The sequence below is a fragment of the Aulonocara stuartgranti genome, assembly GCF_965226115.1.
Source record: "Aulonocara stuartgranti genome assembly, chromosome: 16".
In the NCBI taxonomy this organism is placed as follows: domain Eukaryota; kingdom Metazoa; phylum Chordata; class Actinopteri; order Cichliformes; family Cichlidae; genus Aulonocara; species Aulonocara stuartgranti.
Window position 1 is genome coordinate 682642 of NC_138952.1, and position 22359 is coordinate 705000.

Below are 22359 nucleotides of genomic sequence, written 5' to 3' on the forward strand. Positions count from 1 at the left end.
TGAAGATCTTCAAGTTCCTGAGTACAACCATCTCCCAGGACCTGAAGTGGGAGACCAACATCAACGCCATCCTCAAAAAGACCCAGCAGAGGATGTACTTCCTGAGACAACTGGGGAAGTACAGTCTCCCACAGGAGCTGCTGATCCAGTTCTACACTGCGGTCATTGAGTCTGTCCTGTGCTCCTCCATCACAGTCTGGTATGGAGCAGCCACTAAACAGGACAGGAGCAGACTGCAGCGGACTGTACGGGCAGCAGAAAGGATCGTCAGCGCCCCCCTGCCCTCCATCCAGGATCTGTACCTCTCAAGAACCAGGAAACGGGCAGGGAAAATCATCACAGTCCCCTCACACCCTGCACACAGACTTTTTGATCTGCTGCCCTCTGGCAGACGGTACAGAAGCCTGCAGACCAGGACCACCCGACACAGGAACAGTTTCTTTCCCCTCGCCAGCTCCCTCCTAAACAGTTGACCTGTCACACTGCTCCCACTGCCAGACTGCAACTGCACCTTATGCACATTGTGTAGTATTCATTCCACCTCATTCATTTCTGTATTTTATGTATATAAGTTTAGATTAGTTATTTATAGTTGGTTTACACAGCTTTGTGCATGTATGTGTACGCATGTGTAAGGTATATATAGACACGTGTGCGTGTGCGTGTGATTTACATTGCTGTGCTTGAGAGCCACCATCTACCGGAACCAAATCCCCTGTATGTGTCTGCACATATACTTGGCCAATAAACACGATTCTGATTCACGTATGATTGTTGGGTTTTTCGCTGTACGTATTATTGTAGGGTCTACCTTACAATTTAAAGCGCCCTGAGGCGACTGTTGATGTGATTTGGTGCTGTATAAATAAAACTGAATTGAATTACTGAGCACTGGCAGGTACTTGTATCTGTGTGATGTCTCCATGTAGTTTGTACCTGATAACGATTCTGCTCATATTTTCATTAATGACATATGGACCATTTATGTAACTGTGATCCATCTGTTCCAGATTAAACTGTGATCATTCAGACATTGATGATTTTAACAAACACTCCTTAAAATTCTATCCTTTGTATTTTGATTCTTGAAATATTTACAATCCAAACTTTAAACTTTATTTGCATCATTGCAGATAAGGCTGAGTTAATGAGCTCCACTGAGGCGAGAGGATGATAAAAACAGCTCTCAGGGTTCAGCCCACATGATCCAGGTGTGGGAGCTCCTGTGTCTGTTTCTGTTCAGCTGAACGTGACAATGATCCAAATGTTTCTGTTCGTTATTATTTAACGCACAATTTAAACTTTAAACAGTCGTGAAACAATGATGCTGATAATTTAATTGTTCCTCATTTTAATGTTGATACTTTAAACACTCAGAATATAAATGATGACTGAAGTGATCGTTTCTGTACAAACTTTCATAATTTAAGGTTTAATCATTAAAACAAGGATTTTCATTATTATTACACATTTAAACAGACATTCAGACATTTGCATAATTAAAACAGGGACTTAAACCTTGATAACTTCAATGTTAATAATTTAACCTTTGATCACTTTGATACTTTAAACACTGATCATTTGAATATTTGAACATTGATCATGTAAATGATGACTTTATTATAAACACTGATAATTCTAACGACTTAAACACCTAAAAACAATGATTTTACTTTTGATCATTTAAAGTTGGATTATTGGTTTAAATATTCTTTTTAATACTGATGATAACAATATTAACACTACAATTTAAAAATGTTGATGATTGCATCTCTGCTTCTTTAAAGTCTATAATTTATATTTTTATTCTTCAGACATTCCTAATCCAAAATCTGAGAAATAATTCTTGAAGTGTTGATGGTAATTGTGTCATTGCATCTGATTTTAGATGTTGATCTTTTAATATTGATGATTTAAATGTTTTCTTGAAAAGCAGTAATGTGAAATTCAAAATGTAAACATGATTATTACAATATTAAATGTTGATTTAGTTGATCGTTCGCTCTGTAATGATTATATGATCCTGATCATGTAAATGATAAAACGTTAACAGTTCAGTCTGAATGATTCAAACACATTTTAAACTCTGATGATTTTGATTTACGTGTCAGTTTTCAGTATTTCAACAATGATCATTTGAATGGTAACATTTTATATGTTTTTGAGTCAAATAAGTATTCATTTGATGATAAATTGCAAATTGATGATCTGATATTGAACCAATATTTTTTCTGCTTCTGTTTTTGATTTGATGGTTTAAACTTGTGTGCAGCTGTTCCAGAGCTTTCTGTCAGCTGACACCTCCCTCAGATTGTTGTGTCTCCCCCGATGATGTCAGCAGGGGTAAACGTGACCTCACTGCCCATCCTGGTGACATCAGTGACCCTGGACGGCCTGGCACAGCTGTCCAATCAGCGGCTCTTCTTCTTCTTCTTCTTCCTGTGCGCCTACCTGTTCATGCTGTGCAGCGACAGCCTGGTGGTATACGTGATCTGCTCCCAGCGGAGCCTCCACCACCCCATGTTTGTGTTTGTGACGGCTGTGCTGATGAACTCTGTGGCGGGCAGCACGGTGTTTTACCCCAAACTTCTGGTGGACCTGCTGAGAGGGGTCCGCTCAGTGCAGGTGACCCTGCGTGTGTGCATGTGTGAGGCCTGGCTTTTATATTCATTGGGCACCTCCAGCTTCCTACTGCTAGCAGCCATGTCTTTTGACCGGTATGTGTCCATCTGCCGCCCGCTGCTCTACACCGTTGTCATGTCTCCAGCCACAGTGCTGGCACTGCTGCTGCTCTGCTGGCTGCTGCCTGTCGGGCTGGTCGGCACTGCGGTGCTGCTGGCGAGCCGTCTGCCGCTCTGCCACTCGCAGCTCAGCAGGATCTACTGCGACATCTACAGCCTGGTCAGTCTGAGCTGTGGTGGTCGTGAGACACTGCTGAGCGAAGTCTACAACCTCTCGGTCATCGTAGCTACTGTCCTGCTGCCCGCCATCTTTGTGCTCTTCTCTTACAGCGCCGTCCTGTCCGTCTGCCTGCAGCGCTCGCGCAGCTTCAGCAGCAAAGCACTGAGCACGTGCCTGCCGCACCTGCTCGTCTTCTGTAACTACAGCGTGAGCACTGGGGTGGAGGTGCTGCAGCGCCGCCTACAGGCCGGCAGTCAGCCCACAGCCTCCGTCCTCACCTCCATCTTCCAGGTGATGATCCCGACTGTGTTCAACCCGGTGGTGTATGGCCTAAAGGTGACGGAGATCAGGGCTCAGCTGAGGAGGCTGCTGGGCTGCCAGAGAGCTGATTGACCCACCGAACCGGATCCTGAGTTCTGGTCTCTGTTAGACTTACAGACTTTAAAACTGCTGCTATTTGCCTTTAAAAGATGTTAAATCACTTGATAAAACATATAGAAGAAAAATAAAGAATCTGCAATGCAAAAAGTTGTATTTTAAACAAAACAGATACATAAAAATAACATTGGAAAGCTGGTGATCAGTGTTGGTCAAGTTACTTGAAAAAAGTAATCAGTAACTAATTACTGATTACTCCCCCAAAAAAGTAATCCCGTTACTTTACTGATTACTTATTTTCAAAAGTAATTAATTACTTAGTTACTTAGTTACTTAGTTACTTTTTAAAAACACGATTTACAACCTGAAGAGGTGATAAAGTGATAGATCTTTCAGCCCAATTCTACTTTTTCTGCATAATCCATCATACAAAATGTAATCAAATGGAAAAGTCTCTTTTTAAAACTTGTTTTATTAGTTTTAATCTTTTAACTTTATGCATCAAGCAAAAATTAAATTATCTGCAACATTCTCTGACTGGAAGAAATTAGTTTAACATTTAAACCTATTTTCTGCACATTCCAGCACATAAAATAAAATATTTTGTGTGTTTACACTCAGTCTTTCAAATAGATGCAAGTAAAACACAGCAGAAAATAAATAAAGTCAAAGACTCAGCGGTCCTGTTGCTCTATTTTCACCTGTAAAGCAGGAGTGGGGTAGGCGGAGGTTTACCCTGGTGCAGGTGTGCCGCGGTCAGTGGGAGAATCCGCGAGTTTCTCTGTGAGTTTCCCATTACGTTGTAGCTACTCGGTGCTTGTTGGAAGTTTAGGGGTTTTTTCACTGTAAAAAGAAGTTTTCTTCCCACGCACAGCGGACACTAATGTTTTTGTCACTTTTTATGGAATCAAACTCAAAGTAAGGTCAGTACTTCCACGCTTTAAACGCTGCACGCTCATACTCTCTCTGCACTCGATATATGATCCATTGTTGATCTGCACACAGCTGTTGCCACGAACGTCGCACTCGCTTACGTCACTGTCATGAGACATTCTCGCAAAAAAATCACGGTTTTAGTAACGCAGTAACGCAGCGTTCCTACGGGAAAGTAACGGTAATCTAATTACCGATTTTGCAATAGTAATCCCTTACTTTACTCGTTACTTGAAAAAAGTAATCTGCATTACTGCCCATCTCTGCTGGTGATCATAGTTGGATATACATTCATCCATTTTTCCACTTATCCCTTTACGGGTCACGGGGTCAGCAGCCTAAGCAAGGACCCCAGAGTTCCCTGTTCCAGTCACCTCTTCCAGCTAATCCATAGGAACACCAAGGCGTTCCCAGGCCAGCCGAGAGATAAAATCTCTCCAGTGTGTCCTGAGTCTGTCCCTGCCGCCCCCCCACACACACACACAGCATCCATAAGTGTCAGAGACAGGACTTATTAGTACATCCCACCCGCACAATGTACATTTTTCAGATTTTTCATTTAGAATTTCTAGATTGTTTCTAGATTTACTTATTTTATTTAATTCACTTAAAGTACATAATTCACTTATATAATGTCCTCCTATTCGCTTAATGTATATAATGTTATCTGTCTTTGCACAGTCGAGGAGCGTATCAGGATACATTTCACTGCGTGTTGTACTCGTATAACTATGCATGTGACAAATAAAGAATCTTGAATCTAGCAAAAATACATCATCTCCAAAAAGCAGCTGTGTGATTTTTAGGCCAACAAAGTGAAAGCCTAAAAACTATGAACAGAGTCCCAGAAAGTTGATTCTGTTCATCTGAAAATGCTACCTGGATGATTGTGCATGCACAGAGACCTATGAGTTAGTGACACAGGGCAGCTCTGGAGGAGTCCAGCACTATAAAGGGAACAAATGGCTCTGAAGGATCAAATGGCTACAAAAACAAATGTAGACTGGTTGGGAATATAAAGAGCTGGTTCAGTGTTTTGTGATCAGGATAAAAACAGCATTGTTCCTCTTATATCCAAGGTTCAACTTATGGATGACCTTTCCTCTCCAGAAGTGAGGGGTAGGAACGTAGATTTTAATTGAATTGAATGTTATTTGTATTTCTATGCCCTGTAGTTGGAGACAACACTCTGGTCCCCCATCTTAAAGATGGGAACCACCACCCCAGTCTGCAAGTGCAGAAGCACCACACCAGACCTCTAGGTGGTTCCCTAGGCTGTTCATGGCTCAGATACTGTTTGTATATGGTATATGTTGTAGCTCTGCCACTCCCAGTTGTCAGAGTCAGCTGTGAGATTTGCTAAGCAGCCTCAGTCATCAGAGAGATTTCTTGCCCTGCTGAGCAGCCACAGTCCTCTGAGCACCAAGAGCACCCTGAGTGTGCTGAGCAGTCCCAGCCTCCGCATCCTGAATCTTCAGTGTCCCGAGAATGCAGAGAGGCCAGAGATTTCCATGGGCCCTGCTGAGCAGCTTGGGCCTGAACCAGAGGGTCCAGAGCTCTTGGGTCCCTCTTCACCAGAGCTAAAACCTAAAGAAGAACTATGGATTTGATCAACTGGTCCCTTAATGCAGTTGACACCCTCTTCTCACCAAGACAGCATCCTTTTTTCTTTTTTTTATAACTTTTTATTTATTAATTTACAGTATGAGAATACAAAACATTAGGTCAGCATGGAAGACGTACACAGTCTCCACATTAGTATCTACATACATCATGGTAATATTTAATTACACACAATCCATTTTCCCAGAGCTTCTTGAATTTCTCGAGCTCGTCTAAGGGCAAAGGTAAGCCTCTCCATTCCAAAAATTTCTTTCACTATCCCAAACCACTGGGCCAGAGTTGGAGGGTCAGCCTTTAGCCCTCTTTGGGTTATGGCCTTTCTGCTGCTAGCCAATAGTATTTTCAATAAATGACATTTTCAACAAGACAGCATATCCATCATCTTTCATTCGGCTACCTTTGGTATGTTGTTTGTCTTGTGTTTTTAGGGTGTTATGATGTGATGATATGTGCTGGAGTTTTTGTCTCCTCCTCATGCTGACTCCGTCTAAGGATCATTATGAGCAGAAATTCTTTTTTCTCCTGATCTGACCTTTAGTTTTACACATTTCATTGTTTTTCCTTTTGCTACCTAGCCCGACCTGACGCCCCAGTGTGAAGTTGTGTATTGTATGTACAGTCAGCAAGGTTTGTCATCTCAGTTGCAGACAACTGCAACCGACAAATAAATGCATTTATCCAAACCAATCCAAAAAGTCCAGAATGAGTGACTCCCGCCCTGCCTGAATCAGAGCAAATGGCTCCTGTGTCACCTCTGGGCCTCTGCTACATAGACTTACATCCACCTCCTCTGTTGTTGCCTGCCTGGTGCCAAGTCTTCTGAGGGCCCTCATCAATGTTATTGACCCCAAGCTAAGCCACCAGTGGTGTCCTGTCACCTCCACCTACAACAGTTTCAATCCAAGCATCCAGAGGGTCTCCTCCCTTGATGCCGTTGTCTGCATCCTGCCAAGCATCCTGAGGGGTCAAATCTGTCACCAACCTCCCAAACCTCCTGAAGGACTCCACTCACTGCTGCGGCATCCTGTCTGGCCTCCTTAGGCGCTCTGCCATCTCTCGCTGGTCATGCCACCAGAAGGTCTTTATTGCCATCATCATCATCAGTCTCCTGTAACCTTTGCCAACACCAACCTCCAGGCAAGTCGCTAGAGGGTCTAGCTTGCTGGTCTCTTGACCTGTCCATTGAGGTGCTGTGTCTATGTCACTGGCATCCTGGCTGGCCCCTAAAGTGTCCGGTTCCCTGTGTTTTCCCCATGACTAGGCTGAACCCTAGAACTGTGTTTTGGACTTTCTGGCCCCCCTGTTTTTCCTTCCTCATCCACCGAGAACAAGTCTGAGTTATTGCCGGCTATGCGGACCAAGCTCTTGCAACGGTTGTATTGTATATAAATGTAGGATCATATCCCCCGTAGCAATGGGCCAGACACCGTATACTCCCAGAGCATCTCTCAGGGACACCGTCGAATTCCTCCAAGTCCACAAAACACATGTAAGATTGGTTGGGAAAACTCCTCGAGAGGATGAAGAGTTGGTCCATTGTTCCACGACCAGGACAAAAACTGCATTATTCCTCCTGTATCCGAGGTTTGACTAACAGACTGACTCTCCTTTCCAGCACCCTGGTATAGACTTTCCTAGGGAGGGAGGCTGAGGAGTGTGATCCCCCTGTAGTTGGAACACACCCTCCAGTCCCCTTTCTTAAAGATGGCAACCACCATCCCGGTCTGCCAATCCAGAGGTACTGCCCATGATCTCCACGCAACATTGCAGACGTGTGTCAACCAGGACAGCCCTATAACATCCTGAGCCTTCAGGAACTCGGGGCGGACCTCAATCACCCCAGGGGCTCTGCCACCAAGCAGTTGTTTAACTGCCTCAGTGACCTCGCCCCCAGAGATTGGCGGGTCATCCATCGCGTCCCCAGACTCTTCCACCACAGAAGACATGCCAGTGGGATTAAGGAGGTCCTTGAAGTATTCCTTTCACCGCCCGACAATTTTCTCAGTCGAAGTCAGCAGTGCTTCACCTGCACTGTACACAGGGCAGGTAGAACACCACTTTCCCCTCCTGAGATGCGTTCAGCTTGGCCTGGTACCTCTCAGCTGCCTCCGAAGTCCCACAGTCTAACCAAACCCGATAGGACTCCTTCTTCAGCCCGGTGGCTCCCTTCACCTCTGGTGTCCACCATTTGGTTCGGGGGTTATCACCATGACAGGCACCAACCACCTCACCTCAGCTCAGTGCAGCAGCTTCTGCAATGAAGGTGCTGAACATGGTCCATTTGGACTCAATATCCCCAGTCTCCCTCAGAATGCTGTGGAAGCTCTGGTGGAGCTGTGCATTGAAGATCTTGTGGACCGGGGCCTCTGCAAGGCGTTCCCAGCGCACCCTCACTATACGTTTAGGTACCTCGGTACCTCTCAACCTCACGCACAGACTCAGGCTCCTTCCCCACCAGAGAGGTGACATTACATGTCCTGATTGCCAGCCTTGGTAGCCAGGGATCGGTCCACCAGTGGCCGCCACCCAGCACACAACGCACCGCCTATGCTGCCTCCTGTGGGTGGTGGACCTGCAGCAGGATGGGCCCATGTCCTTTTTTCGGGCTGTCCTCTGCCAGGCCCCACGGACTAAGGCCTGGCACCCTCCCCAGGCCTGGCTCCAGGGTGGGGCCCTGGTAACCCTAGCAAGCACACATACTCCTTTCTTAAATTCTCTACACTTGGTCTTAGTAGATCTTTCTAGTAGATTTACTACAGATCACCTGAGCCAGGACCAAGATGTTCTATCCAAGTTTCTTACTAAGCACGCTGCTGCTTACAGTTTCCAATCACAGGTTCAGAGTTTGTTAGTTCTTCCTTGTACGAGGGTAAAGACTGAGGGCAACAGAGCTCCGTAGTTTGTGGCACCAAGGTTATGGAGCAGTCTGCCTCTACAATTACATTTATCTGACTCTGGAGACCTTAACCAGGTCTTCAGTTGAGACTTTTACTGATAGTTGCTGTTATTAAAATGCTTGTTTACATTATTCTGGCTGTTAATGGCACATTAATTTTCTATTATATTTTAATCCGACTTGTTTTACTCTGTTTTGTTGTATAGTGCTTTGTGTCTGTGAAAAGTTTATGATCACTTTAAAAAACAGCTGGGTGATGTGTTGGTTGCAACCATCGTTTATATAATTATCCATACACTGTTTAAGGTTTCGTGTTTGTTTGAATTTCTGATAGATTTTTACCTCCAAACAGATTTAAACCTGAAGTCTATCCATACAGAGATCATTTCTATGATAGTTTCATTTTACTTCTTATTGTTTGAAAAATAACTGACTATAATTTACATCTGATATTTCTGTGAAATGTCTGAGATTTGTGATGATTTTTGTGTTTTAGATGTTTTCTTTTTCTTTTCTGCTTAACATGAAACTTCAATGTTAATAATTTAAACTTTGATCCTTTAAAGAATATTTGAATATTGATCATTTAAATGATGACTCAGTTTTTAAAAAACTGATCATTTTGTTATTGAGTATAATACATTTAATGATTTACTTTTTAATACTTTAACATTCGTGTTATCAGCATTCAGTGATTTAATGTTAATTTTGAACACTGATGACTACAATATTGACTATATAATTTAACAGCGATATTTTAAATACTGATGAGTTTAATGCTGATTCTTTAAAGACTATAATTCATATTTGATGCCAAAAATGATTGTTTAACTGTTGATATTATTACATCATTACATTTTAATTTGAGGTCCCCAAACACGCTGTCAAGATGCAGCTGCTGAGACACAAAGCTGCTGCTGTTCGTCTGTAAAACCATAGAGACCCTCAGATCAGTGATTAGGATCAGACCTCCTTTAGAATTAGATTAATTTAGATTTATCGTCAAGCAGCGTATAACAGATCTGTTTGATAATGCAACTGTTTCAGAACATTATCATGTTTACTGATTTCAATTCCATTCTGCTTTATTTACGTAGCCCCACATCGCAACAACATTCACCTTGAGGAGTTTTAAACTGTAACAATAAAACAGTCAGTGTGAGTCAAGCCTCATGATTGGAAGCTCAGTAGGGCTGCAAAAGAAAAGCAGGACTGTTCACCCAAAAAAACATAATCAGAGAAAAGGTCATAAATATTTGTTGTGTAATCAACATTCATTTTCTTTTTATGCTCTTTAGTTCATCTACATCTTGTTGGGGGGAGGCAGCAGAGGGCCTTGAACTAGACTTCCTGATAAAGAGGAACTTACTGCAGCACGTTCTGATGTGGCAGCTGTGTGCAGTTGCAGCATTTGCACACAGCAACAACAATAACAGATAAAAACATCCCTCGGCAGATAATATAGGCAAAATCCAGCAGTTCAATATTCAGGCCACAGAACTTTCTCACTGTATAAAGTAACAAAGTTGAGTTCTGACTGCCGATTATAGTTTGAATATTTTAAAAACAGTCTGGAAACTGCACTCTTAGGTCAAAGGTCACACAGACCAATGAGTCATTACAAGTAAAAAGAGAAAAACAGGAAATCATCACTTTTGGTAAATGGTAAATGGCCTGCATTTGTATAGCGCTTTACTCAGTCCCTAAGGACCCCAAAGCGCTTTACACGTCCAGTCATCCACACATTCACACACTGGTGATGGCAGCTACATTGTAGCCACAGCTGCCCTGGGGCGCACTGACAGAGGCGAGGCTGCCGGACACTGGCGCCACCGGGCCCTCTGACCACCACCAGTTTTACATACTTACTTTTCACATGTGGCACTATTTCCAGGCAGTCATTCGCTGTCAGACACTTCTTCACTCACTATGTGTTAACAGACCTCTCTGCACTAAATCACACTTGTTGTTAATCTCTCTTTCACACCATTCTGTCATCCTTCTCTCACCACAACCAGTGGGTCCAGATGGCCCCGCCCCTCCCTGAGCCTGGGAGGTTTCTTCCTGTTAAAAGGGAGTTTTTCCTTCCCACCGTGGCCTTCCCACTGCTCATAGGGGGTCATATGATTGTTGGGTTTTTCTCTGTATGTATTATTGTAGGGTCTACTGCACAATATAAAGCACCCTGAGGTGACTGTTGTTGTGATTTGGCGTTGTATAAATAAAGTTGACTTGAATTTAATTAATTAATTAATTTTATTATTTATGTATTTGAGTATTCAACAACAACAACAAAACAGATCTGCTGTGGCACATTTAGACCGTGGCACAGTTAGACCGTAACTTATTATTACATGCATACATCTTGATTCTCAGTCATCCAGGTAAGGAAATCAATTACATACATAAATTAAATTAAATAAAGACAAAATTGAATAAAAAGACTATATAACATTTATCAAAGGCACAAAAACATTTACCTGAGTAAAATTAAGTTTACAATTAAACAAATGACCTTAATTATTAAACATTAATTATTTTTTATTTGTTTTTAAATGAATTGTTTTTATTTTTGTCGACAGGGTGCGCTGTCTGCTGACACGCAAACTGAAACACGTTTTGCGCATGCTCAGTCGGATCAGCTGTTGGTCCGTTGCTCTGTGAGAACCTGAGAAACTGAGCCACTTTTGTTTATTTGTTTGTTTGTTATTTTCTCCGGTAAACACGATGGCTGGCACAGCGCTCAAGAGACTTATGGCCGAGTACAAACGTGAGTAACGCGAGCCGCTTTCAGCCAATGGGAGGTCTTTTAATGTTAGCTAGCATGCTAAGCTAACAGCTCCGCTAGCGCCTGTATCTCCGTACGAAACTCGTTAAAAGTTCGGTCGATTTGAGCTTTTCTTCGCTGTCCGCGTTTGTTCTTCTGTACCTGCGACTCAAACCGATAACCTGATGAATATCTGGACAGTGTGAATAATCCGGTGTCGGCTTTGTCCACCTGCAGTTTAAACCGCGGTATAATTTGGAGCTTATATAATGTGTTTGTGGCGTTATCCAGAATGTTCCATATAGCTGCCGTCATGTAACTTTCAAAACTTTTCTAAAGTATGTTAAATGAACACAAAGTGCGAACATCATGTTTATCTGTTGGTTACAGGAGCACAGAGCGCAGGTGGAAAACTCGCTGCGAGGCTTCAGCGCTGCACTGACACGGCGGCTGATTTGCCTTTTCTGAAAGTGATAAATTTGAAGGTTTTTAAATGTAATTTGGTGCACTGAGGGCTAACGATAAGAACTTGAACTGGGGGATTAGCCTCGGTACACATTCATATTTAGGCCTGTCATTTATTTAATGCGCTCATTTCAGGCTGCTACACTTTAATCTTGTGTAATAATGTGAATTCTGCATAGATTAGTCGATTCATTCAAGATTCAAGAACTTCATTGTCATGTACACCGCAAAACACAAATGGTTACGCAGAGCAATGAAATTCTTAGTTTGCACGTTCCCTAAAAGAAAGTAAAACACACAAACAGTGCTTTGTGAATCTTGTAGTTTATGTGGGTGTAAACAGAATTTAAAGTGCAAGTAGTTGCAACACTGTCACAGTGATAATATATACAGAGTATATATTAAGGTGTATACGTAGAGCTATGTATAACAATTGCAACTTTACAGGTTAGGGGTAATTACAGTTGTATTATGTTGTGTATAAGTGTTCGAACTTGCAGATTTACAGTTATGGATAAACAGTTCGACATAGATCATTGTGGTAAATCTGATTGGTATTTAAGATAATTGGGACGTCTTTTATAACTGCTTTCTTGCTTTAGGCTGTTTTTAAATGAATAAATGTTAATCATTTCTTCAACATGGGAAAGCAAACAATCTATCAGCTGTTTAAAAATGTGACTGAGACCGGATCACAGCAGAGGTCAAAGGTCACTCATCTTTCTGTGTTTGTGTTTCAGAGCTGACCTTGAACCCACCTGAGGGCATCGTGGCAGGTGAGACACCAGAACACATCTGTAGCTTCTGCAGATGTGTCTTCAGATGTTCAGCGTGTTGTTCCAACAATCAGACACCCGAGATTTAAAGAGTTTGTGTTTGCTGTGCAGGTCCAGTGAACGAGGAGAACTTCTTCGAGTGGGAGGCTCTCATCATGTGAGTACCCCGTCTCCATGGAAACACACGTTTGAGTCATTTTTGGGTGTTTGTATTTGTTTTGGAGTGTTATTGTGTATGTGTCAGTTAGGGCTGCCACAAACGATTATTTTGATAGTCGACTAGTCACCGATTATTTTTGCGATTAGTCGACTAATCACATCATCATCCATTGGACATACAGCGTACAGCTTATTGCACCAGCAGCATCTGCTCTTATATAACTATCATTAGCTTACAGCTTTAAGTGTTTAAGTTAAGTGCTAATTAAAAATAAAGACAAGATGATAGTTTATTAAAGTTTAATGAAGTTTGCAGATTGTTTCGGTGAAGTTTAATAAACTCCTTGCTATCTAAAATATAACAGGACACCGGAGTAAATTCTCGAGCATCTCACACTTCTGATAATCAGCTGTCTGCTTGACGTTTATTCAGCTGTGTAAAAACTATAACTTTAATCTCAGCCAAACAGATTTACTCAGGAACAAATAAAATACTAAAAAAAAGCCAAACAATAACATTTTAAGCTAAGTGACGGCAGTGGGTTTGAAAACGATTTGCCGGGAGTCCGGTGCTCTCACGGCTCTAGTGACCTAGCCCCCGGCTAGCTATCGAGCTAGTGGGTAACAGACGTCTCCGAAAACGTCGGAGCGCTTTTGAAAATATGCGGTGTCCTGATAAACTGAGCAGATATTTGAGGTTTACACAGCTACATTCTCGCCTGAAAATATGTTAAACGTTTATTTTGTGACCCAGAAAGAATAATAAGAGTAATATAAAAACTAACTAGCTGCCGCCATTGTTGACAACAGAGCTGGGCTGCGCTATGAATTCTGGGACACAGTTTCTTCTTCTTCGGGGTTTAACGGCAGCTGGCATCCTTGTACATGCAGTGCTGCCATCTTCTGTTTCAGTCCGTTATTACACTCTTAAATCCTGCTACTTATTCCTGCGTCTTTCAGGATCTTACAAAGCTTCAAACGACGCGTCGACTATTAAATCAGTCGTCGACGATTTTGATAGTCGACGTAATCGTGACTAGTCGACTAATCGTGGCAGCCCTAGTGTCAGTTATAACTGGACTCTCACAGCCACTTTATTTGGTACAGTTCACTAGTACTGGGTTAGAGCTCCTTTAACTCTTAGGTGCTTGGCTTCAACTGGGTTATACAAGCATCACAGGTTTTGGTTTGTGTGGACATGACATCATCATGACCTCATGATGCTGGTGCATCCATGAATCTGTCGATGTGAATCTGAAGCAAAGGAGGATCCCTGCTTTCAGGTTGTTAACGCCAAACTCAGAATGTAGCAGCAGGAATCGAGACTCATCAGAGCGCTTTTTATCTTCTGCTGTCCGGTTTTGGTGAGTCTGAGTGAACTGTATCCTCCACTTCCTGTTCTTAAAGAGCCAGTTACCTGCTCCTTCTGTCCTTTCCCACGCTGCTCTGTTGTAAGGTGCTGTTTGCAAGGCAGCGCGTAGCAGGTATAAAATGTCCTTTAGCTGGTGGGAGTGGCACCGGTGTGGTCTTCTGCCGCTGTAGATCATCTGTTCTAAGGCTCAGGGGTGCTTTTCTGCATACCTCGGTTGTTATGAGTGGTTATTTGAGTTTGTTGCTTTTACTATCAGCTTGAAGCCGTCCAGGGCTCGCAAAATTGCTAGCCCGGCGTCCCGGAGCTAGCGATATCTCCGGTCGAGCGACCGAAATCTATCTCAGCCCCACCCGTCGGGTTATCATATAGCTCAGTTCAGTCACCTGAAGCACTTCTGTGAGCACCAGCATTTGTCTAATTTGGCTGTTGCACAAACGAGTTACTTTCACTTCTGTGCTGAGTGCTTAAAGGTCAGGCTCAGTCATGAAAGCAGCGACGGAGCTCCATAGATCCACTAATCACACTAATTGCATTTAAAAAGCGAACAATGCTGCTCCCTCATGGCTTTAACCTCCCGTCTGCTGGGATCAGTTGTCTGATCCTTTTATTAGCAGCTGTTAGTGTTTGTAACAGGCTCACCTCTCTGTATTTGTTTCTTTAACCTGCTTCACACTTTATGCCAAACTCAGAAAGTAAAAACCTGCAGTTTGAGTCATGAAGTCACCCTCATACGTGTAAACCATGGCAACTAAACTCACAGGTTCAGTGTGACGATGACCGAGTGAGACCAGAAGGTGTCGCTGTTCTCAAAGTGTTGGAGATGAAACACAGCTATCGGTACACTCCCCACTAACACAAAGTTAAGGCAAGTCAGTGGATTTATGGCTGGAAGAAAACAGAGCAGGAAACAAGACAACACAAAAGTGTTCAAATTTAAACGCTGGGGAGTAAATATGTGTCTTCAGGTGGATTTTAAAGATGTCGAGTGTTGGAGAAGTCTTAATCTGAAGACCAAGGCCTGGTCTACCTACAGAAACAACCAGGAGCATCATTCTCCATGAAGTGTGGACACAGCTGAGGACCAACAAAGATGTTCAAGTGTCATTTTAACTGTGAGGTGTGTTTTTAAAGAGGACATGAAACACTGAACATGTTTACCCCACTGATCCTGACACACCTGGGCCCTGTTTCAGGAAGCCGGTTTAGTGCAAACTCTAAGTATACCCTGAGTTAACGGAAACTCTGGGTTTTCGGTTTCACAAAGCGAGTTTAGATTAATTCTGAGCGAGTTACTATGACGACACACTCCGTGAAGCTAACCTGCCCCCTAGCAGGTTTACTTCAACTAACCCTGACTTTCTCCGCCTCTTTGTCGGAAACCTGACTGTAGGAAGTGTCAGACATGGCGTGCTCCTTCCTTGAAGAGCCAGTAGATGTTGAAGCCCAAATTCTCCGCAGAGCTCTCCGCCGGGAGAGAGTGATTAGAGCGCGTTTGGACATTTTATCATTTCCTGATGATTTCCTGTGTGAACGTTACCGTTTTTCAGCACAATCTATAATTTATTTGAATAACATCCTCAGGCCTAATATTGCTCATGTGACACATCGTGGACATTCTCTCAGTTCATTACATATTATTTGTATCGCACTTCGGTTTTTTGCAAACGGGAGCTTTCTGTATAATATTGGTGACGCTGAGCACGTTTCCAAGGCTACCGTCTGTCGGGCAGTCAGGAATGTTACAGTTGCACTGAAACGTCTCCTGTACTCGTCTGTGGTGTTCCCCGGTCACAGACCCACAAGATTCATCAAAGAGGGATGCCACAAAATTGCAGGTATCAGGATGAACGAAACTTAATTCATGATGTGGTGATACTTGAACTACTACTTAAATTTTACATTTATTCTCACGGTTCCCAGGCGTGATTGGCTGTATAGATGGCACTCACATTCCAATCATTGCTCCTTCAGTAAATGAAGGAGACTATGTGAACAGGAAGTCTTTCCACAGCATTAATGTGCAGGTACATAGTTCCCTGTAGCATTTCAAACTAACAAATTATTTCATTATAGTAATGGATGCTAATTTGTGTTCTCTGCACTGTGAAGATCATATGTGATGCTGCCAACATTATCACAAATGTGGAAGCCAACTGCTCAGCCTCTGTGAGTGGTGGTGGTGGAGGACCCCCACCTGTTTTTCGGGCCTCCGCTTTTTTTCTGTTGGCTATAACGGGTCACATTTGAGCATACAGAGTAAGCAAATATGTACTTGTAATGTGCTCAGATAATTTCAATAAGTGCTTACAGAGGGGAAGTTAATGTAGCCTCTAACTGCAATTGATTTACATCGGACAAACAGACCAAGCACTATGGCTCATAATACAATTACACCTTACCTGTTTGGACTATATTTTTATATTTCATTTTTACTTGCTGCCAGGAACGTTTGGGGCCTGTTGGGTTGCACCTGCGCTCACATCACATCACAAAATAAAATGTATAAAATAAAAAATAAAATATAATAAAATAACGTGTTAAATGGGTGGAAATCCCTCGATCAATGTTTAAATTAACACTCACGCATTGACTCTGTCGGCTATGTTTTGCCATGCATGCTCCCTGTCTTTTGCAGCTGAGGCTGTGTTACTTTTTTTCCGCGCAATTTGCATGTTATCGGCATATGCTGCCATCAGAATTTCAGCCTCAAGCGCTGTAAAATACATTGACCGCGCCTTCTTTCCCTCCGTCTCCATGGTGACTCGCTTAATCTGTGCTCCACTAATCAGGGCTTTATGTATCCTCGTCCGCGCGCTTAACTTGGGGTTAAAGCAACTCCGCGTTGACTGAACTACTTGTTATCAGCCTTTCTGAAACCGAATATTCCGAGTTGGACAGTTCGGGGTTACTCAACCCTGAGTGTCGTTTTTCACTCTGAGTTTTCTAAACCGGCTTCCTGAAATAGGGCCCGGGTCATGTTCAGCACCATCTTCTGTCAGTACGAGCGTGACGTCATGTGATTGGTTGGTTGAGGCTAACAGACTCACATTAGTTTATGTTAGCTAACTAGTGACAGGATCGATACCTCAGAGGAAAATAGGGACATTAAAGCTAAACATCAGTGTGAGGGGATCGCTGTAGTGCTGCAGCAGTGAGTTTATGTGAAACCAGGACATACTGTGGACATACTGTCCACTTTACTGTCTGTGTCTGTAGCAGGAAGTGGCTGTTTGGCTAGCTGCACTGAAACAGGAAATCCAGCTGTTAGCCGTGATGTTGGTGTTTGTAAAGGACAGTGTAGAGGAGAGGCTGTTAGCTGCAGCCAACCAACCACCTGACGTCACGTTCGTACTGACAGAAACATGTTTTTATAACTTTAAGCTGTTATTTGTTAAATCCAGCTTCACAGCAGTTACATGTGTGTCAGAGTCAGAGCTCAGTGGGGTAAATTAGCCTCGATGTGTTCAGTGTTTCATGTCCTCTTTAATACGCTGTTAGACAAAAACATTTCTTATCAGTTATTAAAGATGCTGCAGCTTCGTGCTGTCTCAGACCAAAATTAGTCTCAGCAAGAACTGAAGCGACAAGCTACAGAGAACATCTGCTGATCCTGAGACTCTTCAAGGAGTCAGAAAACCATCTGCTGAAGGTGTTTCACCTGTGACTGGAAGAAGTTACAGTGGATCTAAATCCATTAAAACACCCCAGATGTGGACCCACAGCTGTGTACTCTGAGTACTCGGTGTGAAAGTAGACATCCTGACTGCAGTAGATGTCCAGAAGTTATTGTACCTAAGAAACCAACATGAACATGATGTCAGTGAAGGCAGCGCCCTCAGTCTGTCATTAGTAACGGAGCCTTCTGTTGTTGTGGATGTTGGCGTGACAGCAGCTTCAGTCTGCCCTTCAATTTAACCTGCAGCTCGTGCTGCGGCCAACCATCCACATACCTGCCATCCCCCTGACCGATGACATCACCGCGCCACACCCTATCATTACCGAGGTCATTACCTGAGCAGGTCGGCCCTCTGAGCTGCGCTTTGAGATGCTGTTTCTTCATGGGAAGACGTCTGAGCTGCCTGCTCATGTTTAACGGCTGGCTGTTTTGTGCCTCGTTGGTTGGTCAAAGATTCAGAAACAAGCTGCTGGGAGCGCCCCGATCCTCTGCCATGGCTCCGCCTACACTGATAGACAGCTGGAGGTGTTTCAGACGCAAACAGGGATCACCTGTGTCAGACGGGACCCGCCCACCTGTGTCAGACGGGACCCGCCCACCTGTGTCAGACGGGACCCGCCCACCTGTGTCAGACTGGACCCAGTATGCTCACAGACGAGTCGTTGGTGTTTTCGGTGCAGTCACCAGGCAGTACACATGTGTGTTTTATAGACAGTCACAGGAGTCCACTTGTGAATACGAGCTCTTTGACGCTCAGTTGTTTCCGCTCTTTGAACCTCTGGCGCTCTGACTTGTTTTGTCCTCAGCTGGTCAGCGTCCTTGTGTCCCGGTCGCCAGCGATGTGCCAGTTAAAGTGATGCAAGGTACTCGCTCCAAACCTTACATTCATAAAGCTGTAGCGGCGTCACTGTTTGGATCCAGGTGATGAAACCCTTTGATTTGATCAAACTGCTCTCAGATCTGATAAAAGAACACGCGTCAGACGAGCGCTGATTGGTAGCACAGATAGCCAATCAGAGTGTGTGTGGTCAGTGATTAGAGCGGCTGATGGTGGAGGAGGTGAAGCCGAAGTAATCTGCAGACAGACGATCAGATCGGCTGATCTGCCTGACCTCAGATCTGTGATGTGCTCAGATATTCAAACGTCCTCTTGAACTCTGATGACTCAGAAGCTCCATGACGGCGTAACGATCATAAACACGCTGTGATACCGGCGCCGTGTCCTTGCAGCTGATACGGATCGGTGAGCTTCAAACAGCTGCCGCTAGGGCTGTTCGATATAACGATATATATCGGATGCCGATATAAAAACGTCCATAGTTTCATTTCACGCTATCGTTTGTTTCGTGGTGTCGCAAAATAAACTGTTTACAGCAATATTTGTTCATGGTTCTGATGTCACTGTAGTGGCTATATTCATTTATTAAAGTTCTCTTTCTCTTATATTTAATATAACCACACTACAGACAAGCGCCTGGTTTTATGTGTTGTTGTTAGCAACAGCAACGGTAACAGCATCGCGTGTCCGCTTGTTTATGTTCCACATAAACCTTTCACAATAAAACTCAAGATCCTGTTGAGACTTTTCAAAATAAACTGAATCACGTGAAAGAGCAGATTATTTACGATGAGAAGTAAAAAAGAGCCGTCAGGTGCTAAAAAATAAACCTTAGACTCAAACGTTAGAACAGGCTTTTCCCCGCAGCACGCCGTGTAATAAATACAAAGAAAACGGCGCCGTTACAACTTATGTCTAAAAATGTATAGTTTCATGCATCGTTAAAACACTCGAGGACGCGCAGCTGGAAACACTTCACACAAGACGAGCTGCCCGAGATTCACAGAATTTACAGAAAATGTTACATTTTTGTGATTTATATCGTTATCGGACGATAGATGTCTTATATCGGGATGTGAGATTTTGGTCATATCGCACAGCCCTAGCTGCAGGAGCAGAACAGCTTCTCCAAGCCGGTTCAAAGATCTGCTTCTAAAGGAGCCACAGGACGTTCTCCCCAAGTAACTGAAACTACTCCAACAGCTGTGTGGGGAGCCGCTCCGCTTTTTCTGACAGGACGTTTTTCCATGAGAAAGGTACGCTGAGACCAAGTACAGCAACAACACAATACTAACAACAATAAGAGTAAGTAAGGAGATAAAGTATATGTCACTGTAGACGAAGCAGCAGCATGTACACAGCATGCTTACAGTCCAGCGTTCTTTCTAAGATCTTCTCATCATTTGGTCTGAACATCAGACCCACGTTATGTTGAAGTAAGTCAGTATTTGTCTCCTTACACAGACTGACACTGGCTGGGTTTGGAGTCAGGTTGGTTCATCTCCTTCTTCTGACTCGAGAACAAAGTTAGTTTTTTTCAACAAACACATTTTTGTTGAAAAACAACAAACTTTTTGCTTTCCAGCAACAAATATTCAAATCTGAGTGGCGTCTGAAAAACATGAAGACAAACACGTGAAATGAGTTTGTTAGCTGCTGGTGCTGATGGAGAGAGCAGGTGTTAATGTTCCTGTTTGCTTTGCTGTCTCCGTGTTCCACGTGTCTTTGTTTACAAGGAACATTAATCTCTGTTTTTACCTGTGTGCCTCCCAAGGCTGCTCACACCTGATTAGTCAACAGGACAGAAACCTGCAGATGTTCACATCCAGATGTGTTCATAGAGACCGGGTTACCTGTTCTGAAGCTGCTCCTTCAGGTTCTCAAGGGAGATAAAAATTTGTTAGAGGATCATGAAATCAGAGTGAGGGTCACCTGTGCACAGGTGTTACAGAGACGGGAACAGAAAGAGCAGCAGATTAAACTTAAAAACCCGTCCAGCTGCTAACAGGTGATCCGGGCGGGTTCTCCAAGTTCTTCAGGTGCTCTTTGGTTTCGTGCCCTCTGGGTCTCACATGTACTTCCTGTGTGTTTCAGGGGTCCTCAGGACACGTGCTTCGAAGGCGGAGTGTTTCCAGCCATCCTCAGCTTCCCCTCCGATTACCCCCTCAGTCCTCCAAAGATGAGGTTCACCTGCGACATGTTTCACCCCAACAGTAAGTCCACCTGCGGCTGAGCTCCGCCCCCTCACCTGCACAGACAGCTTGTGTTCTCACAGGGTTTTATGAAGGTTAAAGCTCGGTTCAGACTGGAGGTGTGTTTGTGGAGAAGCTGATGTGATGTTTATCCTCTCTCCCTCTCAGTCACTTTAATCCAGCACAGTGAATCACCGCAGCGACGAGCTCGTGTTTCCGCGGTTTTAGACTCGTTTAGAGCCTCGCTCTCAGCTTTTAACCCGTCATGTTCACCTGAAAACAGACAAACTCTTAAACACACCTGGCACACCTGAGTTACTCCAGGTGTGCCTCAGGTTCCTGAACAGAACACGCTTGGTTTGCGTCTGTTTTGATAGGTAAACAGACCGCAGTGACCCCCTCAGTCATGTGACAAGTCATGTGACACAAGGCTGCGTTGTCACAGTAACGGCCAAAGCTCCTGAGAGTCGGTTTGACTTCAAAGCAGTCATGTGACCAGTCACAGCACGCAGCACTAATGTGAACATGCTGCTAACGTGCTGTTAGCATGCTGTTAGCGCGCTGTCATTACTGCTGTGATTAGAGTGCTGAGCCATGATGTCACAGCAGGGTAACAGTCTGAGCACGCTCAGTCCTGATTAGAGGACAAGCTGTTTGCTGCTGGCCCATCATCACCACCCTGCACCAGCATGCCCCCGAGCTGAACTTCCTCCTGCAACTGTAGCGTCTGATCATCTATCAACAGCCTGCAACCGCCGCAGGTGAAACCCACGAAGAAGAAAACACTGAGCGGGCCTGAACCTCCTCAAAGGTGATGGAAAAAACACGTCTCAGGTTTCAAAAGAAGAGAAAAAGTTTTCAAACTTTCTGAGCTGAACGTTTACTCACCATCTGCCCTGCATGGCACCGCTCGCACAGGTGAGAACAGGTGCCAGGCTGCCAGCAGGTGTCTGTAGGTCTGCACCACCCAGCTCCTCTGCATCAAACCTGTTGTTTCATAGAAATGTGAAATATCTGAACGAATAAATATAAAGGTTGTTCTCCCTCCTGCATGGCTCCAGCTGCAGCAGGAGGTTTATCTTGTTTCCTGAATTGTTGGAAGCTGAGATTCAAATGTGAAATGATCAGATTAACTGCTCGGCTCTCGTATCTATTGTGTGCTGATAAAACAGCAGCTGTCAAAGCAGGAACGTCAGACAGCCGACAGGAAGCACTTTGCACACTGATAACAACGAGATGTTTGATGGAAACTGATAGAGTTGTATTGTTGATTGTCATTTATGCTTAGAAATATTTAACCATAGATGCTTAGAAGTGTATAATTAATTGTGTAGTGAGAAGTTGTGTGATCTTTAACAGGCTACAGAGGCCTGGTGTGCATTC

At 43.7% G+C, this 22359-nt stretch overlaps 2 protein-coding genes across 2 annotated transcripts in view; both read left to right on the top strand.

Moving 5' to 3' along the window:
* Positions 1 to 2211: 2211 nt before the first annotated feature.
* LOC309690429 (olfactory receptor 10J5-like) lies at positions 2212 to 3294 on the top strand (the record flags this gene model as incomplete). The annotated part of the gene is made up of 1 exon (XM_082507461.1): positions 2212 to 3294. Exon 1 carries the CDS (start codon positions 2329 to 2331, stop codon positions 3292 to 3294), a length of 966 nt encoding a protein of 321 aa, XP_082363587.1. The 5' UTR covers positions 2212 to 2328.
* Positions 3295 to 11331: 8037 nt separating this feature from the next.
* ube2g2 (ubiquitin-conjugating enzyme E2G 2) overlaps positions 11332 to 22359 on the top strand; it is a 13087-nt gene continuing 2059 nt past the window's right edge. Inside the window, exons 1-4 of the mRNA XM_082509237.1 lie at positions 11332 to 11501; positions 12704 to 12739; positions 12851 to 12896; positions 20879 to 20997. Coding sequence (XP_082365363.1) covers positions 11459 to 11501; positions 12704 to 12739; positions 12851 to 12896; positions 20879 to 20997 — 244 coding nt within the window. The 5' untranslated portion in view covers positions 11332 to 11458. The remainder of the gene's footprint in view (positions 11502 to 12703; positions 12740 to 12850; positions 12897 to 20878; positions 20998 to 22359) is intronic.